Source organism: Neopelma chrysocephalum, unplaced genomic scaffold (genome assembly GCF_003984885.1).
Source record: "Neopelma chrysocephalum unplaced genomic scaffold, ASM398488v2 Primary Assembly neopelma1_23, whole genome shotgun sequence".
Lineage (NCBI taxonomy): Eukaryota > Metazoa > Chordata > Aves > Passeriformes > Pipridae > Neopelma > Neopelma chrysocephalum.
The window spans coordinates 29,438,886-29,456,986 of record NW_020897691.1 but is presented as its reverse complement, the minus strand read 5'-3'; the positions used below and the strand labels follow the sequence as shown (position 1 = coordinate 29,456,986).

Sequence of the window (18,101 nt, the reverse complement as noted above, 5' to 3'; positions counted from 1 at the left end):
AGAACAGGCTGACTTCAGCTTTATTCAATTGCTTTGCTTTCAAGTGGTTTCTGATATTTCAAAGTAACTGACAGAATCAAGCCAAATTCACAAACTCAGTCATTCAAAAGGGTATAAATTATGACCTTCAAGATCAGAATGGATGTTTCTATTCATATGGTATAGTTACGGTAGATGAAAATGATCGATTTCTACAGAAAGCAGGTGGTTTAAGGCTGCTGTGTGTGTGAAAGGTGACATGAATGTTCCTAAGAGTTCACCTGCAGGTTGTATCAAGTAATATGATCAGTGGTGGTAACAAAGTCACCAATGACAGATTTCTTATTGCGTCTAGATGTGGGGATCAAACACTGCCAGAAATGGTGTGGTGATATTGTAGGATTAATATCAGACATTGCATCCAACATGCAATGGGCAGAGTCACATTTATCATTATCATAGTGGGTATGACTTGAATGAAGCTTGCCCAGAGAACACTAAGAATAATACTGTACCAAAAATTACCTATGAAACTGTTTATGAAGTCACATATCATGGGAAAAGTATCCTTCAGGAGATGGTATGTTAAAGAGGAAAAAATTCCAGTATGTCTTATCAAGAAATATGATGTGGTACAAAGCGCCACAAAATTGTGTGATGTGCGTGCCAGCAGGTATCCTTGTCACACAGCAACAACAGTGACAGCAACAGACTTCCAGTGAAGAAATACGGAGTTACCTGATCATGTGGACAAAGTATTAAAAAAAATTATGAAGAAATATCAGGAAATGAGAGCTTGAAGACAGGATATAATAGTTCAAAAAGGAAATGCTTACTTGCTTGGTACAAAATGAGCTCTAAACATGACAAATAGTTAGGAAGATACACAGGTAAGTCAGGGGGAGTAATAAGTCACTGAAAACTTTTCAAAGGCTGGATTTTCAACGGAAGACTTTTCTTTATGAAACAAAGCAATACAGTCTTTCCAGTCAGATGAAAGATGCAACTTATTTTTAAAGCAAATCCACCAAGAGATTGGTGATACTGGAGATACTGAGGTTTCCCATAACCACACTTAAAAAGATGAAAACATGTCCCCAGATTTGGCAAAGGAGTTTTCTAATACCTTCACGGCACCGAGTCCATCCTACAGTATCTCTTCCATCAGGATTTGAAGAAAATAGCTGATACTAGCTTGGAAGGTACTCAGATTCCTGAGCTGTAAACTAGCTTAGCTAGTAACTTAGCTGTAAACTAAACAAGGTTTATGGAAATCAGAAGCACCCTTACTTTGTGCAGCCAAACCAAACGTTACCTGGTTTCCAACACCATGAAGTTTGCAGTTATTCTGGCATAGGTAATGCCAGTACCATGAAAGAGCTAAGATTTGTCATTCTACATTGCATCCAAATGTGGTTTTCATCCATCTAAAGCATGTGCTGGTATGTGTTCAAGGACAAAACTGATCACCTTCTACTTTGGTATGCAAGTCTGGATATTCACTTAAAGGAATCCAAGGCACAGCTCATCACTGAGAGCTTTTCAGACTTACATGTCATTCTCATACCTGCATTAAAAAATGATTTAATGAATAATTTTGCTCCATGACTGCATTAATCCATTTTTAATAAAATGAACTTAGTATTCTTCAGCATTCTGTATTAATTATGTACTGAAACTATGGAATGTTTAGTGTCCCAACTCATCATTTGACTAAGCTTACTGAGACTATTGGCTCAGTTATGAATTATCTTTTATTCTCTACATATCTCTGACATGCAAATTTCTATAGCAGTGAAACATGTCTGACTGCTTTGCTCCCAGTTAATGTAATATTAATATAACAATGAAGTTCATTACATTTCCAGATACCTTTTTTACCAACACTAAATTAATGTTTGAACTTGCTTGATACGCAACCTGCAGTTGCCTAAGTTTGGGTTTATTTTTTTTTTTCAAATTGATACAGCTGTTATGATATTTGTGTTGGCAATAATGCCAGGTGAAACTTCTACTTTTATGTATCATCTATTTGTGAGATGCTGGATTTTCTAAATCATAGATTAATTATTTCTACTTATAATTTCACCTCTGGAAGACTGTCTGTTCCAACAGTAAGAATTGCATGTAAAGACCTCATATAAATAGGCCATCAAAATGCTGTTCCCACGATGTTAATGCTCTGCTGACACCCATCCCTTCACACTGTACATCTGAAGTGTTTTAAATGCCAGAACAGAGGCTGTGCAGCTAAAAAAAGGAGAACGGAGATTTTACCTTAGATTTTATACCATTCTCCAAATAAAGAAATAAATTATTCTGTCAGTCTACAGTAGATAAGATTAAAAAAAAGGGGCTAAATTGCAGCAAGTGATAGATAGGCTCGACATTGGGAGAAATGTACTCAATAGATAGTGAAGACAGACTGTCTAGAGAAGCTGTAGAGTATCTGCTGCTGGAGGTTTTAAATACCATTCAGACAAACATCCATCAGGATGGGAGATAAATAAACTAGGCAATCTCTTAAAATACCTTCCAGTTTTATTTTTTTTTTACGATTCTGTGAGTAGGCTTCTCATACTGAAATATTTCTCTGATTAGAGTGATGTTATGCCTTGTCTGCTGTAAAGCTATTTATCCTTACGTTGTTAGAGACCTCTGATGATGAATAAAAGACAGATGCCTAGTTTGCTATCAGAAGCTGATTTTTCAGCTAGTTGGCATCTGAAGTTGCAGACAGATTTCCAACAGAGCTCAGTTCTAGAAGTTCCTTTGTTTCAGACATAATGGGACTTTCTAGGTCAAGCATCCTGACATTTTCTACAAATATGCTTAAGTAAAGATCCCCATCATTCTCAGACATATGACTGCATTCCTGTAACTCACCTAGTTACAGAATGAGATCCGAGGCTAATCCTCAACCTCATGTGGCTTCCACCGAGATTTAAACCAAGAAGTTTTATTAGTTGCCTTCAGTGAGACAAGATCATGCATGAGATCATTAAAGTTCTGTGGGGACCTTATAGCAGCTTTCCAGTACCTAAAGGGGGCCTACAAGAGAGCTGGAGAGGGACTTTATAAAATCCCCTTTTTACAAGGGATTGAACAATGGGTAATGGCTTTACACTGAAAGAGGGTAGGTTTAGATTAGATATTATGAAGAAATTCTGTCTTGTGAGGGTGGTGAGACACTGGAAGAGATTGACCAGAGAAGTTGTGGATGCCCCATCTGTGGAAGTGTTCAAAAGTAATAGTAATGGGGCCCTGACCAACCTAATCTAGTGTATGGCATTCCTGTCCATGGCAGGGAAGTTGGAACCAGATGATCTTTAAGATCCCTTCTGACTCAAGCCACTCTATGATTCTATGATCAGTTGCTAAGTCTCAATTGTCATATGGGAACTTGTTAAGTCACGGCACTGTGGTTAATTAATTACTTGAAAGATTAACTTACATTGAAGAAAATATTTCAGGAGTCAAGGAGCCTAACACTACCTGCTACTGTTCCTTAGGCTTCCACATTAACCCACTCTAGAGGCATACTAAGAACCGACAAAGATGTTTGTTCTGACCACCTATAGTTGTGTTTATGCTCTTAAAATGTTTGAATGAAGTTTCTAAATTGATTCTGAAAATGGGACTTAGACTTTAAATTTAGCTGGTTCTGATTTAGTCATCGTTAAGGTGCTTTTGATGAAGTTGCATTTAGCACTTTTCAAAAGCTTCAAGGACACACTTAGCTATATGTACCAACAAAAACGCTGCTGAAGAGGAAAAAAGATATATGTTCCTAGTTACATGTACTTTCAAATCTATTTCTCAGCTCTTTAGCTATATTACAGCTACAAAAGACAAACTGTCTTGGAAATTTGATCCTCTATGTCCTGAGGGAATAGCCAGAGCAGGATGCTGAGAACAATGTTACTAAGTTGAAGACAATAGCAAGAGCTGTCTAGAGTCTTAAACCTCTTCAGAGAAAGTGAGGCACCAACACAGTTATTTTCTTATCCACTGACAGTATTTTTTAATTTTATTTTGTATTCTGTATTTCTGTTGTATTTCCGTATTCTATTTTTGTTCCTGAATACACTGGTCTATTGCTGATTATAAACAATTTAATTTTGAATGTGAATTAAGATCTCTGAAACCAAATACTTGCAGAAACACCTTTGTGCCTTATTTGTGCTTTATTTTTATTTCAAATCAGCTGCCTAATTGTAATGCTTACAGAATTGTAGGGCACTTGGATTTTAATTGTATCAAGTTCAGGCAAAAATGACTATAAAAGCATCAAAGAAATATAATAGTTTCTAAGTGCAAGTGAAATGTTGAGATTTACATAATGGATTTAGTCAGACACCCCTACTGTTTTATAGAGGGAAAAGTGCATGTGCACAATAAATAAATTACACTGTGCCATCAGTATGTTGCATCTAACTGCATTAGTGGTTCCATTTTTCCCCTCATGACTTAGGTGGGGTAACATATTGGAAAGCATATATTTCTTCCTTATACTATTTAGATGGTTTGATAAATCTGCTTCTAGATGACAGAAAGAGTTTTTTATTGCTCCTACTCCCCAAATCTTCGTTCGAGAAGCCTAGCCATGATAAGTTATTTATATTTAAACCAAATTCTTCATGTGTCTACATGCAAGATATAAAAATATTGAAAGAAATATTATTATTGTCATAATAAGACCCAACTGCGACTCAGGTAGCACAAGACCAATATCTTGTTTTTTCACCTACTCTGCCTTCAGGCTGCCTTGTCATGTGCACTTTTCATAGTGTCCACCTTCTAAATCTACTCACTTCAGGAAAGAGCTGTGCAAACCACCTCCATCCACCTCCACGCTGCCCTCCATGAGAGTGTTTTGATCTATCTTTCAACAATTCATTGCTGAAATTATTTTCTTCAAATGCTGTTCACATTCGGTGAATCTCATTTTAATGTGTCAAAGTACTGGTCAGAAATAGTTCAATTATTAAATCCATTTTTATGGAGACTGAACCTTTTTTAAAACGGAAATTTATAGAATTGGAATGTTTCTGATGAATTAATATATTTAGCTTCCAGATTTTTTATCCTCTTCCTCCATACTTTTCCCTGTGTTTTTCTGTGCTTTTTTTTCATTTGAAAAAGGACAAGAAGAATGGCTTAAATATGGTCAAAAATGGGGAAAACCAAAAAATGGAACAATAATGAAAATTTTCAGATAATTTCCATGTATTTTCTTATTTTTTTTTAATATTGAGAATCTTTAGAAATAGCCTTTTCTGTCAAAATTGTTAATTTTTTTTTTTGGCCAGGTTGCTTCTTTTCTCTGTCCAGTGCATCTATGCTGGAATAAATGAGAAAATCTAATATATGTGTTATGTTTCCATTTGCAAAAGAAAAATAAAGCAAATTAAGGCATGTGTTACTAAAGGTCATAGACAGGATGTATTATGGACTTGATTTTGCAAGACACTGAATGCCTGCCGCTTGCCTTGCACCGGGTGAATTTAAGGGAGTTGTCACATGACCTACTCTTTTATTAGCTTAGTTGCAATGGAAAAGGCAGAGCAGTTGGAAGTGGAAAACGATGGCAGGAAAAGTCTGGCAGTTTGTTCCACAGGGGTGATGGAAACAGCTATTCTCAAAGGATCTCTGCTGAGGAACATAGAAGTAATGTAGAGGAAGATAGCAAGAGCAAAAGAAAATGAAGATTTCAGAATAATAGAAAATAACAATAATAAAGCTCAAACTATTTCTAGAGCAATAACTCCTCTAAAAAAAAGGTATCAACCCAGATGAATCATATCTACATAAGGGCACTAATTTAAAGGCATTTTATCAGACAAAAAGAAATAAGCATTTCTAGGGAATGATTCAGTCTTTAGGTAGACAGCATATTTTTCTCTCTTGAGAGACATCTCAAACCACATTGTGAAATTCAGATGGAATAGAGCTGGGACATGATGACTAGGCACCATTAGACTGGTCCTTCCTACAGTTTCTGCCTTAAGCTAGGCCACTGGACGTCTGGTCCCAGCTCCGGAAGGGCTGGGGTTTCTCTCTGTCATTCCAGCCACCCACACTGCAGACATTTTGAGATCAGGCACCTATGAAGAAATACGTAAAACTTGACCCTTAACTGGCACAAAGACAGGATCCAATGAGGAGCTGCAAAACCCTATAAAACCCAGTAAACCCCCAAAAAACTAAAGGGGCTAAAGAGAGCCCTCAAAAAAAGGACGATTTTGCCACCTAAGTACTGCTCACTGCATAGACTTGTGCTCAGAAGTTGCTCATTGCAGAAGGCTCCCTCCTGCTGCCAAGGTCATCTGTTTCCTCTGGTGATGGCCTGCAGAAAATGGAGGGTATGATTTAATTGTTTCTACAAGTACCGTTATTTGTCTGAGAATCCATACTGTACTTCATGCTGGTGTATTCCCCATATATACTCCCTATATGGATCAGTTCTCTCAGTGCCTTTTCAATAATTCAGCCTGTGTGCTCTGGCTATGTCATCTTGGGAAAGGAGCAGTACCAAAGAGCTGTGCTTCTCATAGGAAGGAGGAGGAGGTACATGTTACAGGGTTTCCCATGTTTGCCATATCTTTTGTGTAAGCTTGATTTTCACGGTATATTTGCATTGGGAAGGTCCAGTTCCACAAAGGTCAAATGCTCTTCAGTGGAAACTTTTCCTGAAAGCAGACTGCAGCATCAAACTTTCCTGCATGAAAAAAGACATCTTTCCTCACTGCAGTATTCAATACACAGAAGCAAGATATTTTTGCCCTTTGCAATATAATGCAACTTAAGACATGCTGCCTCCCACATGAGGCCACAAAAAAGGGCTTCTTTTTTTTATTCCCAGGTTTTTAAGCTCACAACGTTTCATGTTAGGAAATTCAGTCAAAAAAGGGGATTGCTCTGAAAGCCAGCGCTTGACGAACACCACCTAGCTACTGCCACGACACCGAGATCTACACGGACGCCTGGTCTGACTCTCACGGGATGCTCTGCGGGGCTCACGCGTGGCCCCACTGACCCCGTAGCCTCCCGGCCACCGCCCCGCGCCAGGCACCCACCATTTTCCTCCGCGCACCCCCGGCACCGGCGGCGCAGGGACCCCTCCTCGGCCGCGGAGTCCCCCCACCCCTGGGGCGCTGGACTGCGCGGGGCCGAGCGAAGCGCAGCCGCCCCCTCCCTTTCCCTTCCCGGCTCCTCTGCAGCGCAGGGCCGGGGCGCGGCCGCGGGGCAGGTGGCTCTGCGCGCCGCGGCGGGTGCGCGCCTGTGCGTGCGCGCACAAGGCGGGGCCGCGCAGCAGGCAGCCCCGTGCCGGCTGGTGCCGTCTGGGAGCCGGGGCGTGGAGCGGAGGAGGGCGCGGAAGGGAGAGGGGGGACGAGCATCCTCCAGGCCGAGGCTCCGTTTGTCTCTCCGGGCTCCGCGCCGGCGAGCGGGAGGCGCTTCGGCACCGGCACCGGCGAAGTACCTGCGGATCGGCTTTCCTCCTCCTCGCTGGCTTTTTTTAGTTTGGTGGTGGTGGTAGTTTGTTTTTGTGTGTGTGTGTGTGTGTGTGTGTGTGTGTGTTTTCTTTTTTTCTTAGCCCTCCCTCAAATCCAGGGAGACGCTTCTGAAGCGGGGTGAGTGCCGACCTTACGTAAATGGTGCTGCTCCGGGGAGGGCATCCCCCCATCGAGCCTCGGGCCAGGGGAGCGTCCCCGGGCGCCGCTCGCCCTGCCTAGCGGCCGGGCTCCTCGCCGCCGCCGCAGCCCCGCCTGCGATCCGCACCGGCACCGGCGGGGGCGGGCGGTGAGCAGCAGCCGGCAGCCCGCAGCCCCGTCCTCGGCGGGTTTCGCCGCCTCCGCGGACCGGCTGCGGGGATGATGCGGCGCGTCGGACCCCGCGGCGGGGAGGGCGCTATGTCAGAGAGATAACGCGCCTCCGCCAGCAGCCCAGGGGCAGTGTCGGTGCCAGGTCCCCCCGGGACCCGGCTGCCTGGGAGCCGCTCGCAGCTCAGCGGCCGGACTGGCAGCAGCGGCGGGGCCGGGGAGCGACGGGGCGAGGCCCAGCGGGGCGGGGGAGCGGCGGCCGGCCGTGCCGGGGCATCCCGCCTCCGGGGGACAAGCGCCCGGGAGGCTGAGGAGCGCAGGCAGCACAGCCGAGGAGGAGGGCAGCGCCATGACTCATTTGCAGGCAGGTCTCTCCCCGGAGACTCTGGAGAAAGCCCGGCTGGAGCTGAACGAGAACCCTGACACCCTGCACCAGGACATCCAGGAGGTGCGGGACATGGTCATCACCCGGCCGGACATCGGCTTCCTGCGCACCGACGATGCCTTCATCCTGCGGTTCCTGCGGGCCAGGAAGTTTCAGCACTTCGAGGCGTTTCGGCTCCTGGCCCAGTACTTTGAATATCGCCAGCAGAACCTGGACATGTTCAAGAGCTTCAAGGCCACAGACCCGGGCATCAAGCAGGCACTGAAGGATGGTTTCCCCGGTGGGCTGGCCAACCTGGACCACTACGGCAGGAAGATCCTCGTCCTTTTTGCAGCCAACTGGGACCAGAGCAGGTAAAAGCAGAGCCACCCGCCTGCCTTAATCCCATCTTCCGCCGGGAAATGCATGGGAAAGCTGTGCCAGAGCAGAGGGAGAGAGAGTGGGCAGCAGGGATACACCCAGCGCTGCCCACATTGGGACGGGGAGCAGCCTGGGAGGCAGAGAGAGAGAAGAAAGAAGAAATGTGTTTTGTGGATAGGGCCTTTTCAACCAGGTCATCCTTTGGGGTGTAAATTCTGAGAGGGACGTAGAAACTGCTTGGATGCTCTTTTCAGCTGTCTGATAGGAGGTTTACATCCTTCTGCCTCCCCTTAGCTGAAGTGAGCTGGCATGGTAGATGATGTGCTCATCCTCCAGACAAAGGCTAGTTGCACTCTCTGGGTTGGTCTTTCTGTTTCATCACTCACAGAGTTGCTCAGGTGCCATAGGAGAAAGTGGGCGATGCTGGCTGTGTGTAAAACAGGAGTATCCATCATGAGCTGAAAAGTTTGCCCGTGCAGGAAGCTGAGGCTCCAAATCCTTACCCTCAGCTAAAGAAAGCTCTTCCTGAGCCTCCTGGAAATGCCAGAATGGAAGTTGCTGTAACTACTTCATTTCCCACTCATGCTGCTCCAAGTGTCAATTCCCTGCATAATATGATCCAAGCACACAAAGCTTTGGTAGCAAATTCAAAGTGACTAGTGGAGTCCCTAGAACACTTCCTGATCCTTTTTGGGACTACTGTAGCCTGAAGATGACTTAGTAGGCTGACCCAAGAGCTGATTCCCATCAAGGCCCTTTTAAGCTGTCAGCTTGATACTATGTGACACTATTTGTTTATTCTAAATACGTCATTGGGTGTCATGCTCAGTTTCTCCTGCGATCTAAAATTATATTCACAAAACCTGCTTGATTTCAGTACATGTAAATGAAGGAATCCATTAAGAGTGAGCTCTCTAAAACCTGCTCCTGTGAGCACTGCATTGTTTCCCTCAGCTCCCAACCTGAGGGCAACTTTAGGATCTGAAGCATTTCTTAGTGAAAAAAATTAAAATCTTGCTAGTTGCCATCTTTTGTATGGTCAACACAGTCATCGTATCTTAAGCTCAGCTACTTTGAAACATGGGGAGGACACAAGCAGCTAGAAGAGTGGATAGAAAGAACAAAATTTTGAGGATAGGCATGCTTAAGCTTGCCCTTTAGGTGTTTCTTTAGCTGTCCTCTTGCAGGCTGCGTGGATAGCCATTGCAGGGAGCATTCCCACAGCTCCCTGCACCAGTTGGTGTACAGTTAGGGATGGGTCTCCGCCCAGAGAGCTGCTGGCCCACCTTGGTTTTCCTCCTCTCCAAATGTGGCAGTCACATCCACACTGCGTATGGGAGAAGTTTCCTGGCCCTTTCTCATCCATGAATCAAGTCCAGGGACTAGGAGAAAGCTGTTTGGCACAAATTAAAACTGCCCACAGCCAGGGTAACAACTGGAAAAGGTGGATAAACATATGCAGAGCTGGGGCCTGTGTCTTTTTTCTGCATTGGTTTTCTAGCAGATGGAGCAAAAAAGCTGAGTGAGGAACACTGGTGATGAGGCTAAGGACTTGCTGAGCAGTCTTCATTTCCCACATAAGGATCAGTAAACTCTTAATATTAAAAACAACTCCACAAACTCTTAAAAATCTTTGAAGGAAGAATTAATAAAGAAATGGATGGTTAGGACTTTTTTATGAAGTCATATGTCTGTGATGAAGAAGTTCCCTTGTTAAAGGTAGTGTTGTTTCTTGTTAATGAAAAAAAATCCTAAAGCTTTATGTGGCACTTGTCATATCGTCACTTGACTTGATCCAAGTCAAAAGAACACCAAGAATTCAAGTGCAGAGATTAAGTAGCATTTAAAATAATAATTGTCATTTGAAAAGAATGATGTTGAATGTGCTGATATTTAAAGTACATGACATCAGCTGACAGAGCAATAAGTTTATTGTGATTTTTTCATGAAATCTTAGTGGTACAATTAATATTCTTTATACTATGACAGTGAAGTGGCTGGGGCACACCAGAGTACATAATGGCCATGTTTGCAATTGGGTGCCTATTGCTTTTCAGCACTGCATGCCCATGGCACGCCTCTCCACCAGGATAAGGGATTTGTTTTCAGATAGACCACTCAGACAAAGCAGGGAGAGCTGAAGCCCAGCTGGGGGGAGTGGCTTGCTTCAAGTCAGTGACACATCTGGGAATGGAGCTAGGTCATTTTCTTTTCTGATTAATTTAGTGTCTTCCATTATGTGATGTTCAGTGGCTGAACCAGGGGAGCACTGTGTATGGAACTTATACTAGGGCTGATATGCAGTATGTCTCATGCTTATGCCTTAACTGACTTGAGATCTTGCAGTACATAACCCGATGTTCTTCTTACAGGAACAATGGGAGGATTACTTATTGAAACCTGTCTTGTTAGGCCCTCTTTGTATGCTTCATAAACTAAGTTAATAGATCACAGCACGTTTATCATATGTGCGGCTTATTATGGTCAGGATGTGACAATTAGAAATAAAAAGTTCCAATTTGTTATTTAAATGAATTGCAGACATACTATAGATGATTTACATAGCACCGGCAGCTTATGGTTTATATAGTTCCAATTAGAAAGAAAAGCGTGGGAGGCAAAAAATTCCTATGGTAAAACAAGCCTGTGTACTAGATGTTAAATCATTAAATTAAAGCAGGCCCTGAAAACTGTACCAGATGTCCTACCATCTGAACAACCAAATCTGACATGTATTTAAAACAAAAAAAACAAAAAAAGGAAGGTGAAAGATAATGAACTGAGTAGCCCAGCAGCTTTGCAATGGGACCCAGCCTAACTCTCCACCCTGTCTGTACTATGGGGAAAATGAAGATGGGTGCCTTTCCTGCCAGGAAGCTGGCTAGCACTCTGGGAGGGATCAGCTTTCCCTATTAGCTTCCAGGTTGTTGATTCATAACTACATTTGGCTTGTGGGTGTCTACATGCATTTGAAGACTCCCCTTTTCTTAATGCGTCCAGCTGGTGAAGTTTTTTTGAGTTAATGGTGCAATTAACTTCAACCCTCAGCTACAAGGGATCCATTGTCATGCATGATGTTCTGTATGTTTCATGGCACCTGTACACCCATTCCCCAGGAAAAGCAGTCTATTTCGGTGCTATGTATTTGTAATCTTTCCGGCATTAATTATCTCAGTATTTTTCCTAGAAAGTACATTAGAAGAGTGCAATGATACCTAGTTCCTGGCAGTGTCACAGTGACCCAGTCAGCTCACACCATCCTCAGTGAATATGGAAATCCTCTGCACTCATTACCATGGGCTCTGCTCTTGTGTCAGATGATTTACAGCAGGGCAAAGATGGAGTCCACTGGTTTGCTTTTAAAACTATGTTTTCATGTGCAGAAGTGCTAGGAACTTTTCTTTTCCTCCTGTTAAATGAAAATTTAAGTTCTGTAGCTATTAGAAGGCCAGTGTGCTCCTCAGGTCACAATAAACCGCAGGTAAATTGTCAAGGTATTTTTCAAGGTCTGACAGAGGCAGTGTGACAAAATAAATAGCAATGCTAACAATAGTAACATATTAACAGTAACAAAATAGCTGTTTAGCACAGTCAGTTTTTGTTTGGAACTTATATCTTTAAAATGATAATTACTAACGAGTGCAAGCACTGTCATTTTTTCTACAGTTGCTCCTGCTGACTGATGCTGTCTTATTGTTTCCTAGTTTTCCCCCAGGTATCCGTATCTACCTATTATCACTTGTATTTAGGCTGTAGGTGTTTTGGCTGGGGATCTTTTTGATCAATGCTAATGTAAAATTTAGATCAGCTGAATCTTCATCTGTGGCTGTGACTGATATCTGTGGCTGTGACTGATAGACACTTGGCTGACATCATCATGGCTAGGCTTCACGAACGAAGATTTGGGGACTTGGCTGACATAAGGCATAGTGAATGGTATTAAATCTGAATCTAAAAGCTAATTTGGTAAAATATTTGAAAAAAATTCTATTTCTTTATGCATTTTTGTAACACGGGTGATGCTTTTTGTTTTTAAAATAAGGGCTCCCAGGGCATGCTGCCCCTATTTAAGCAGAATTTTCAATCCCCCATCTTTTTTCAGCATTCAGTGTGGATCCAGACTGACAAACCCAGGAGATGTGAGGCATCATTTCTAGGTACTCCTTTGTGTATTTTGAGGGCTCTTATTTTGATGAAATTCTAAAAATATTAAGCCAGAGCAGTAGGTTAGAAATGAGATGATGTCTCAGAGACTTGACCAACTTTCTCTTTTAAATCACAGTGGCACAAGAGCTCATTTGACAGAAACTTCTTTTCCAAGTGGTGATGAGCTTAAAATACAAATTGTGTATTCTTTATATGTTTGGGACCTTCAAGAGACACATGACTCAAATTTAACTGAAGAAGACTTACTATCTATCTCTTCTAGTTAACAGTTCATATCCTGAGAAACAGATTCATGCCATTCAGTTTTAATTCTCAAAATAACTTAAAAATTTCTTTCTGTCATGGAGAAGATGACAAACAGCAGAAGAGACAGTAGGGCGTCTCTGCTAAATCAGATTATCTGTTATTCAGTGCAAAAGTGAGCTGACTGGAACCAGAATATGGTTAAACAGATGATATGGTTGATGCCACTCATCATCAAGAACATGAAGTACTGAAAACAGCTGACACAGCTGAATTTGACGTGAGACATCTGTACCCTGCATTCTGCCTGTCTCTTCTCTTTATGTTGGCCTGGTGGAGACCACAGTGAATGCATGGAAGAGGATGCATAGATCACATAACTGAAAGGTAAAGGTGAAAGATCATAGTGAAGTACTACCAAGAGCTGATAGCAGCATCTGCCAGCCTGTTTCCCCCAGAAATCCTTGGAAACACTTTGTGCATGTCCCACAAAAAATTCTCAAATAACTTTTCTTTTCTATAAAGGGGAAATTACCACCACTGGTAAATTATGAGAAAATGGGATGCTCAGTTAGTTGTTTGAGGTCTTCTGTTCTTGACAAATAAAGACCCCAGTGAGGCATTTCCTTAGGAAGCTCTATAGCTGTTTTGGTAGAAATGGTAGCCATCCCGAAGCATTTGAAAGAATCATTGTCAGTATCACTATTAACTTGTCAAGCCTTCCCAGGCTCCATTGCTTTAAAGTCAACCTGAATGAAAAATTTCAAGAAGTAGCAGACTGTGTCTTGCACACCACTCCCTACTTCACTTGAACTCGAGCTGGGATGCACATAAAAAAGGAACATTAAGAGTGCATTATATATGTGATAACATATTTCCAGCATTTTTTATTCACATTAATAACTGGGCTAAAAAATATGTCTAAGGTCCCCATCAAATTAAGCATGGTTTTATAAATAGATGGAATGAAATATATTTAAATTAACTATGAGTTCCTGATTATCCTAGGAATTAGTAATACTTTGCTAACTACAGTATGTCCCATAAGAGTCTGTTTAAACAAGTGAACGCAAATAGATTTAGCCATAAATAAATAAGGATTTATTTCTTCACTATCTAACTTCAGGCTACTACAGAGCATATACTGCAGCCAATCAGGCCCAGCACACCCTACATACCTGACAGCACCAGAGCAGTCGTTGTAAAACTGAGGCCAGGGTAAAATGAGTGGCTAACTGTTCCCTTGCTGTTATTTAACACGGATTGGTAAGAATAAAACAATACCATCTTCCCCTCAGACTGTGCACTATAGTTTCTTCAAATTTAAGGCAAATAGGTTGATTTTTTTTTCTTTTTTTTCTTTGAAATAGAAAGGCAGTCAAAGCTGTCTTGGACCAAATTTATTTCACACTCACTAGCTTATCCTGTTTTCATCACATTTCTATATCTGAAAGTAATTTCAGTGTAGAATAAAAGTTTTAGCAACACGATCCAATATCTCTTTACATAGGATTTTAATTTCCCAAAAGTCCAGCCAAGGGTGGAGTGTATTTTACGGCAGAGTCTATGCATTCTAGTTCTGACATGAACAGTAGTAGAAGTGAGGTGAAATGCTGGACAACATGGGAATGGAGTGGATTAAAGATGTCTCTGTATGCAAATAACTGTGCTGTGTGAAAGCTTCCATGCAGTTTCTTCAATCATGTTTTGTTTGCTTGGGATGTTCAGCTGATATTTTCAATACTCAGCTTGCCATTTGCACCACCTAAGATTTCATCTATCACACCAGGTTTACATTTCTGGCTTGTCTCAGCATGTGTCCACAGTAAAACCTGCTTTAAATACCCACTAATGGCTTTGTCTGTCTTTCTGGTGTTCTGTACTGTACTTATGTAAGGTATTGAAACCAGTACAAGATATCCATTATAGAATGAAGAATAGCTCTGATCTTCAACTACTTGCCCTGAAGGGTATTTGAGGTGGGAAGCTAGATTGTTAGTGACATGTCCCTGTATACTCCTGATGTGGCTTTTTAGACTTAAAGAGTACTTTAGATACCTCCCTCTGGCAGGAAGCTTTCTTGCTTGCTTTTAGCTAGACCTGTTTTCTTCAGAACTAATGTCAGTTTTCAGGAAGTAAACACAAATATCGTCGTCCATTGCGCAGGCTTGAAAGGTAAAAGACCTTTCCCAAATCTTCGTTCGCGAAGACTGGCCATACTTGATACTTGTGAACTGTATTTTTTACACTAAGCAAACCTGCAATAGGAGTTACAGTGATGGTGAATATGCCATAGATTTGTGGAGACCCAGCCCTGTGACTATTATTTACTCTCTGTGGTGGCTGAAATCCTGGTCGCATTGATGCCTGACAGTTTTCCCATTATCTTGAATTAATTCAAGACATAATTAGGTGTGTTTTTGTTTACATGTATACATCTATGTATTTATTTCTTATGTACACATAAGAAAAGCATTTTATGTCCAGTCTTAGAGACCTGATTGGCCTCATAAACAAAGAATCATTATGTCTGATGCACCAGATTTTTAGCAGCCTTGTGCCACTAGGAAGCCATTAATCCAAGGTATGTGATGTCTTCTTGAACTCCTTAGGGAAAACATTAGAGACATACATCAGGGCCTTGGGACCCTTCTTCCTGAACTGAATGTAGGGCTCTTGTAGCAGCCTTCTGCTTTGCAGAACTCTTCTCCTGGAGAACGAGATCTTTTGAATGAGGCAGCATAAATGTCAAGTAGGGTTGAGGCTAATTTTAGGATCTGAACATTTCTAATGTCTGTTTCTTGTATGAGTTCTCATTGGAGATCTTCCTTGGATTGAGGCATTAGCTGCTCTCTTGGTGTTTCACCCACTGTAATTTCCTTCTCAGTTCAGCATTTCCTCTAGGAAGGCCTCTTACATGGTGTAACTCCTTCTAATTTTGTGAAGCATTAAAAAAAAAAAAAATTCTGAGACTTACACCACCTTGTGGAAGTAGCCAGGAGTTTAAAGGCAGTTGGCCACACTCGGAACCCAGCTCCAACCCCAAACATGACTCTGTAAACCTCCTTCCCTCAGGCTGTGTGTTTTATTTCTGATGCTGGCAGTTGTACAAGTGCATGTCACAGAGGGGATTTTTAGTACCCATGTTGATTAGGTGCCCTCCACTGTCTGTTCACCAGTGTTGTACTGGATAGGTAGACTGATCTGCAGATGCACTAGGCAAGCTAAGGGCTTTTGGTGCCACTACAACTATCTGTAGTTTTTCATGTTGCCAAACACTCCCTAAATGTCCCGTTATACATGCACAAACTAGTTTGGGAAAGAGTCCATAAGAATTATTTCAGGTTGCTTTCGCACTGTGTAACTAAGGGTGTTTGTTGGCTTATTCAGAGGCCTTTGCAGTGATGGTGGCATTTTCCCCAGCAGCTGGGCTTGCGGGGAGCTGCTCTGCCTGGGGAGAAGGCGAGCATCAGCAATGCCATGCCTGAATTGTTGGCCCTCCCACACCAGCCCCTGCGCCCTCGCCCTCGTTCAGGTTTGCCCAGGGCAGGCAGAGCGCTCTAGGCATGTGGCACTGTGCCTGCTGCAAAAACTGATCCAGCAGTTCCTTGATGATCAAATTGCACTAACAGTGTTAAAGATTGAAAGTTTTAAAGATTTCTTTGAAACTGGTTGTAAGGCATGTCCTTTTTTCTCCTTGGATAAAATTTCATTTGCAGAAATGGTCTTTATTTTTTTTTCTTTTTTCTTTCTTTTTTTTTCCCCTGCCAAAAGGAAATAGAGATTTTTAGTGTTTTGATGATTTCTATAGGGAAATTACAGACAATTTTTTTGTGCTGTTTCTTCTCTTAGTTGAAAAAAACGTGAACAAAAAAGAGGGAGGATGCCAAAATTCCTCTAAACCTTAGATCTCAGAAAAGTAAAGCATTAGAAAAAAGTTAAATCTCAGAATAGTGTGAAGGAGAGGAGTGACTATGAAAAATTTTATCCCAGTTAATTAAACCAAATTCAAAACAAAATAAGGGTCTCCAAAATGAAGAGAAGAATTTTTTAAAACAGTGCTTCCGCTAATGATTTCTGGGGAAAACACACTTACTCGTGTTCTGACATTAGGAGAGTCCTTTTTTAGTTCCTTTCCTGTGAATGCATAGCTGGGAAGTTCACTGAGTTTTAGTTGGCTAAAAAAAACAAAGATGGAAAGATGCAAGGAGTCAGCTACAACAGATTAATTTCATTTGTATTATTTCCTTTTTGCAGATACTTTCAAAATACAGCTATGCCCACAGCAGAACAGAGTACTAATTGTATTAAAGCAAGTAGAATTCAGTATAATTTAATGCTCTTTGCTACATATGCAGTATAATGAAGAATTCTCTGGGGACTCACAATTTTGAAAACTCTGTTTGATACCATCATGAGAAACATTTAAAGGGCCTTGTTTAAAAATATCTTCACAAATGCTGAAGATTTCACTCTTTTGTTTCTGGAATATTTGTTTATCTGATATTTTTCTGGTTTAAATTTCTTATGCCTCATTTGATACTGTGTTGGGACCGGAAAATTGATGTCTGTTTTGGTAAGATCCGAGAATTATAGAATGGTTTGGGTTGGAAGGACCTTAAAGATTATCAAGTTCCAACCCCCATGCAATGGGCAGGGGCACCTTCTGCTAGACCAGGTTGCTCAAAGCCCCATCCAGCCTGGCCTTGAACACTGCCAGGCGTGGGGTATCCACAGCTTCTCTGGGCAACTGTTCGAGTGTCTCACCACTTTCACAGTAAAGAATTTCTTTCTAATATCTAGTCTAAATATACTCTTTTTCCGCTTAAAGCCATTCTCCCTTGTTTTATTACTACATGCCCTTGTAAAAAATGTTAATTAAAAAAAAATTTTATGTATAAAACATAGTTAGCCCAGGAAAAAAAAAAGCCCAGATAATTCTGGTGTTTCACCTTATTTTAAAAAAATCCAATAAGCTAAACTACCAGTTGATTAATAACTCTATTATATGGCAGTCTAAAGATGACATTGCTTGCATATATTTAAGCTATTCAGCGACTCTGTTAGGTGGCTTAGCTTCCAAAAAGAAAGATTACACTCAGCAGGGCTTAGTAATATACAGTTATATCTTCTTTTATGAAGTC

General features: G+C 41.7%; 1 protein-coding gene across 1 annotated transcript in view; it reads left to right on the top strand.

Moving 5' to 3' along the window:
- Positions 1 to 7,558: 7,558 nt before the first annotated feature.
- CLVS2 (clavesin 2) overlaps positions 7,559 to 18,101 on the top strand; it is a 60,280-nt gene continuing 49,737 nt past the window's right edge. The window contains exon 1 of the mRNA XM_027692043.1: positions 7,559 to 8,540. Within this exon, the coding sequence (XP_027547844.1) occupies positions 8,152 to 8,540 (389 nt within the window). The 5' untranslated portion in view covers positions 7,559 to 8,151. The remainder of the gene's footprint in view (positions 8,541 to 18,101) is intronic.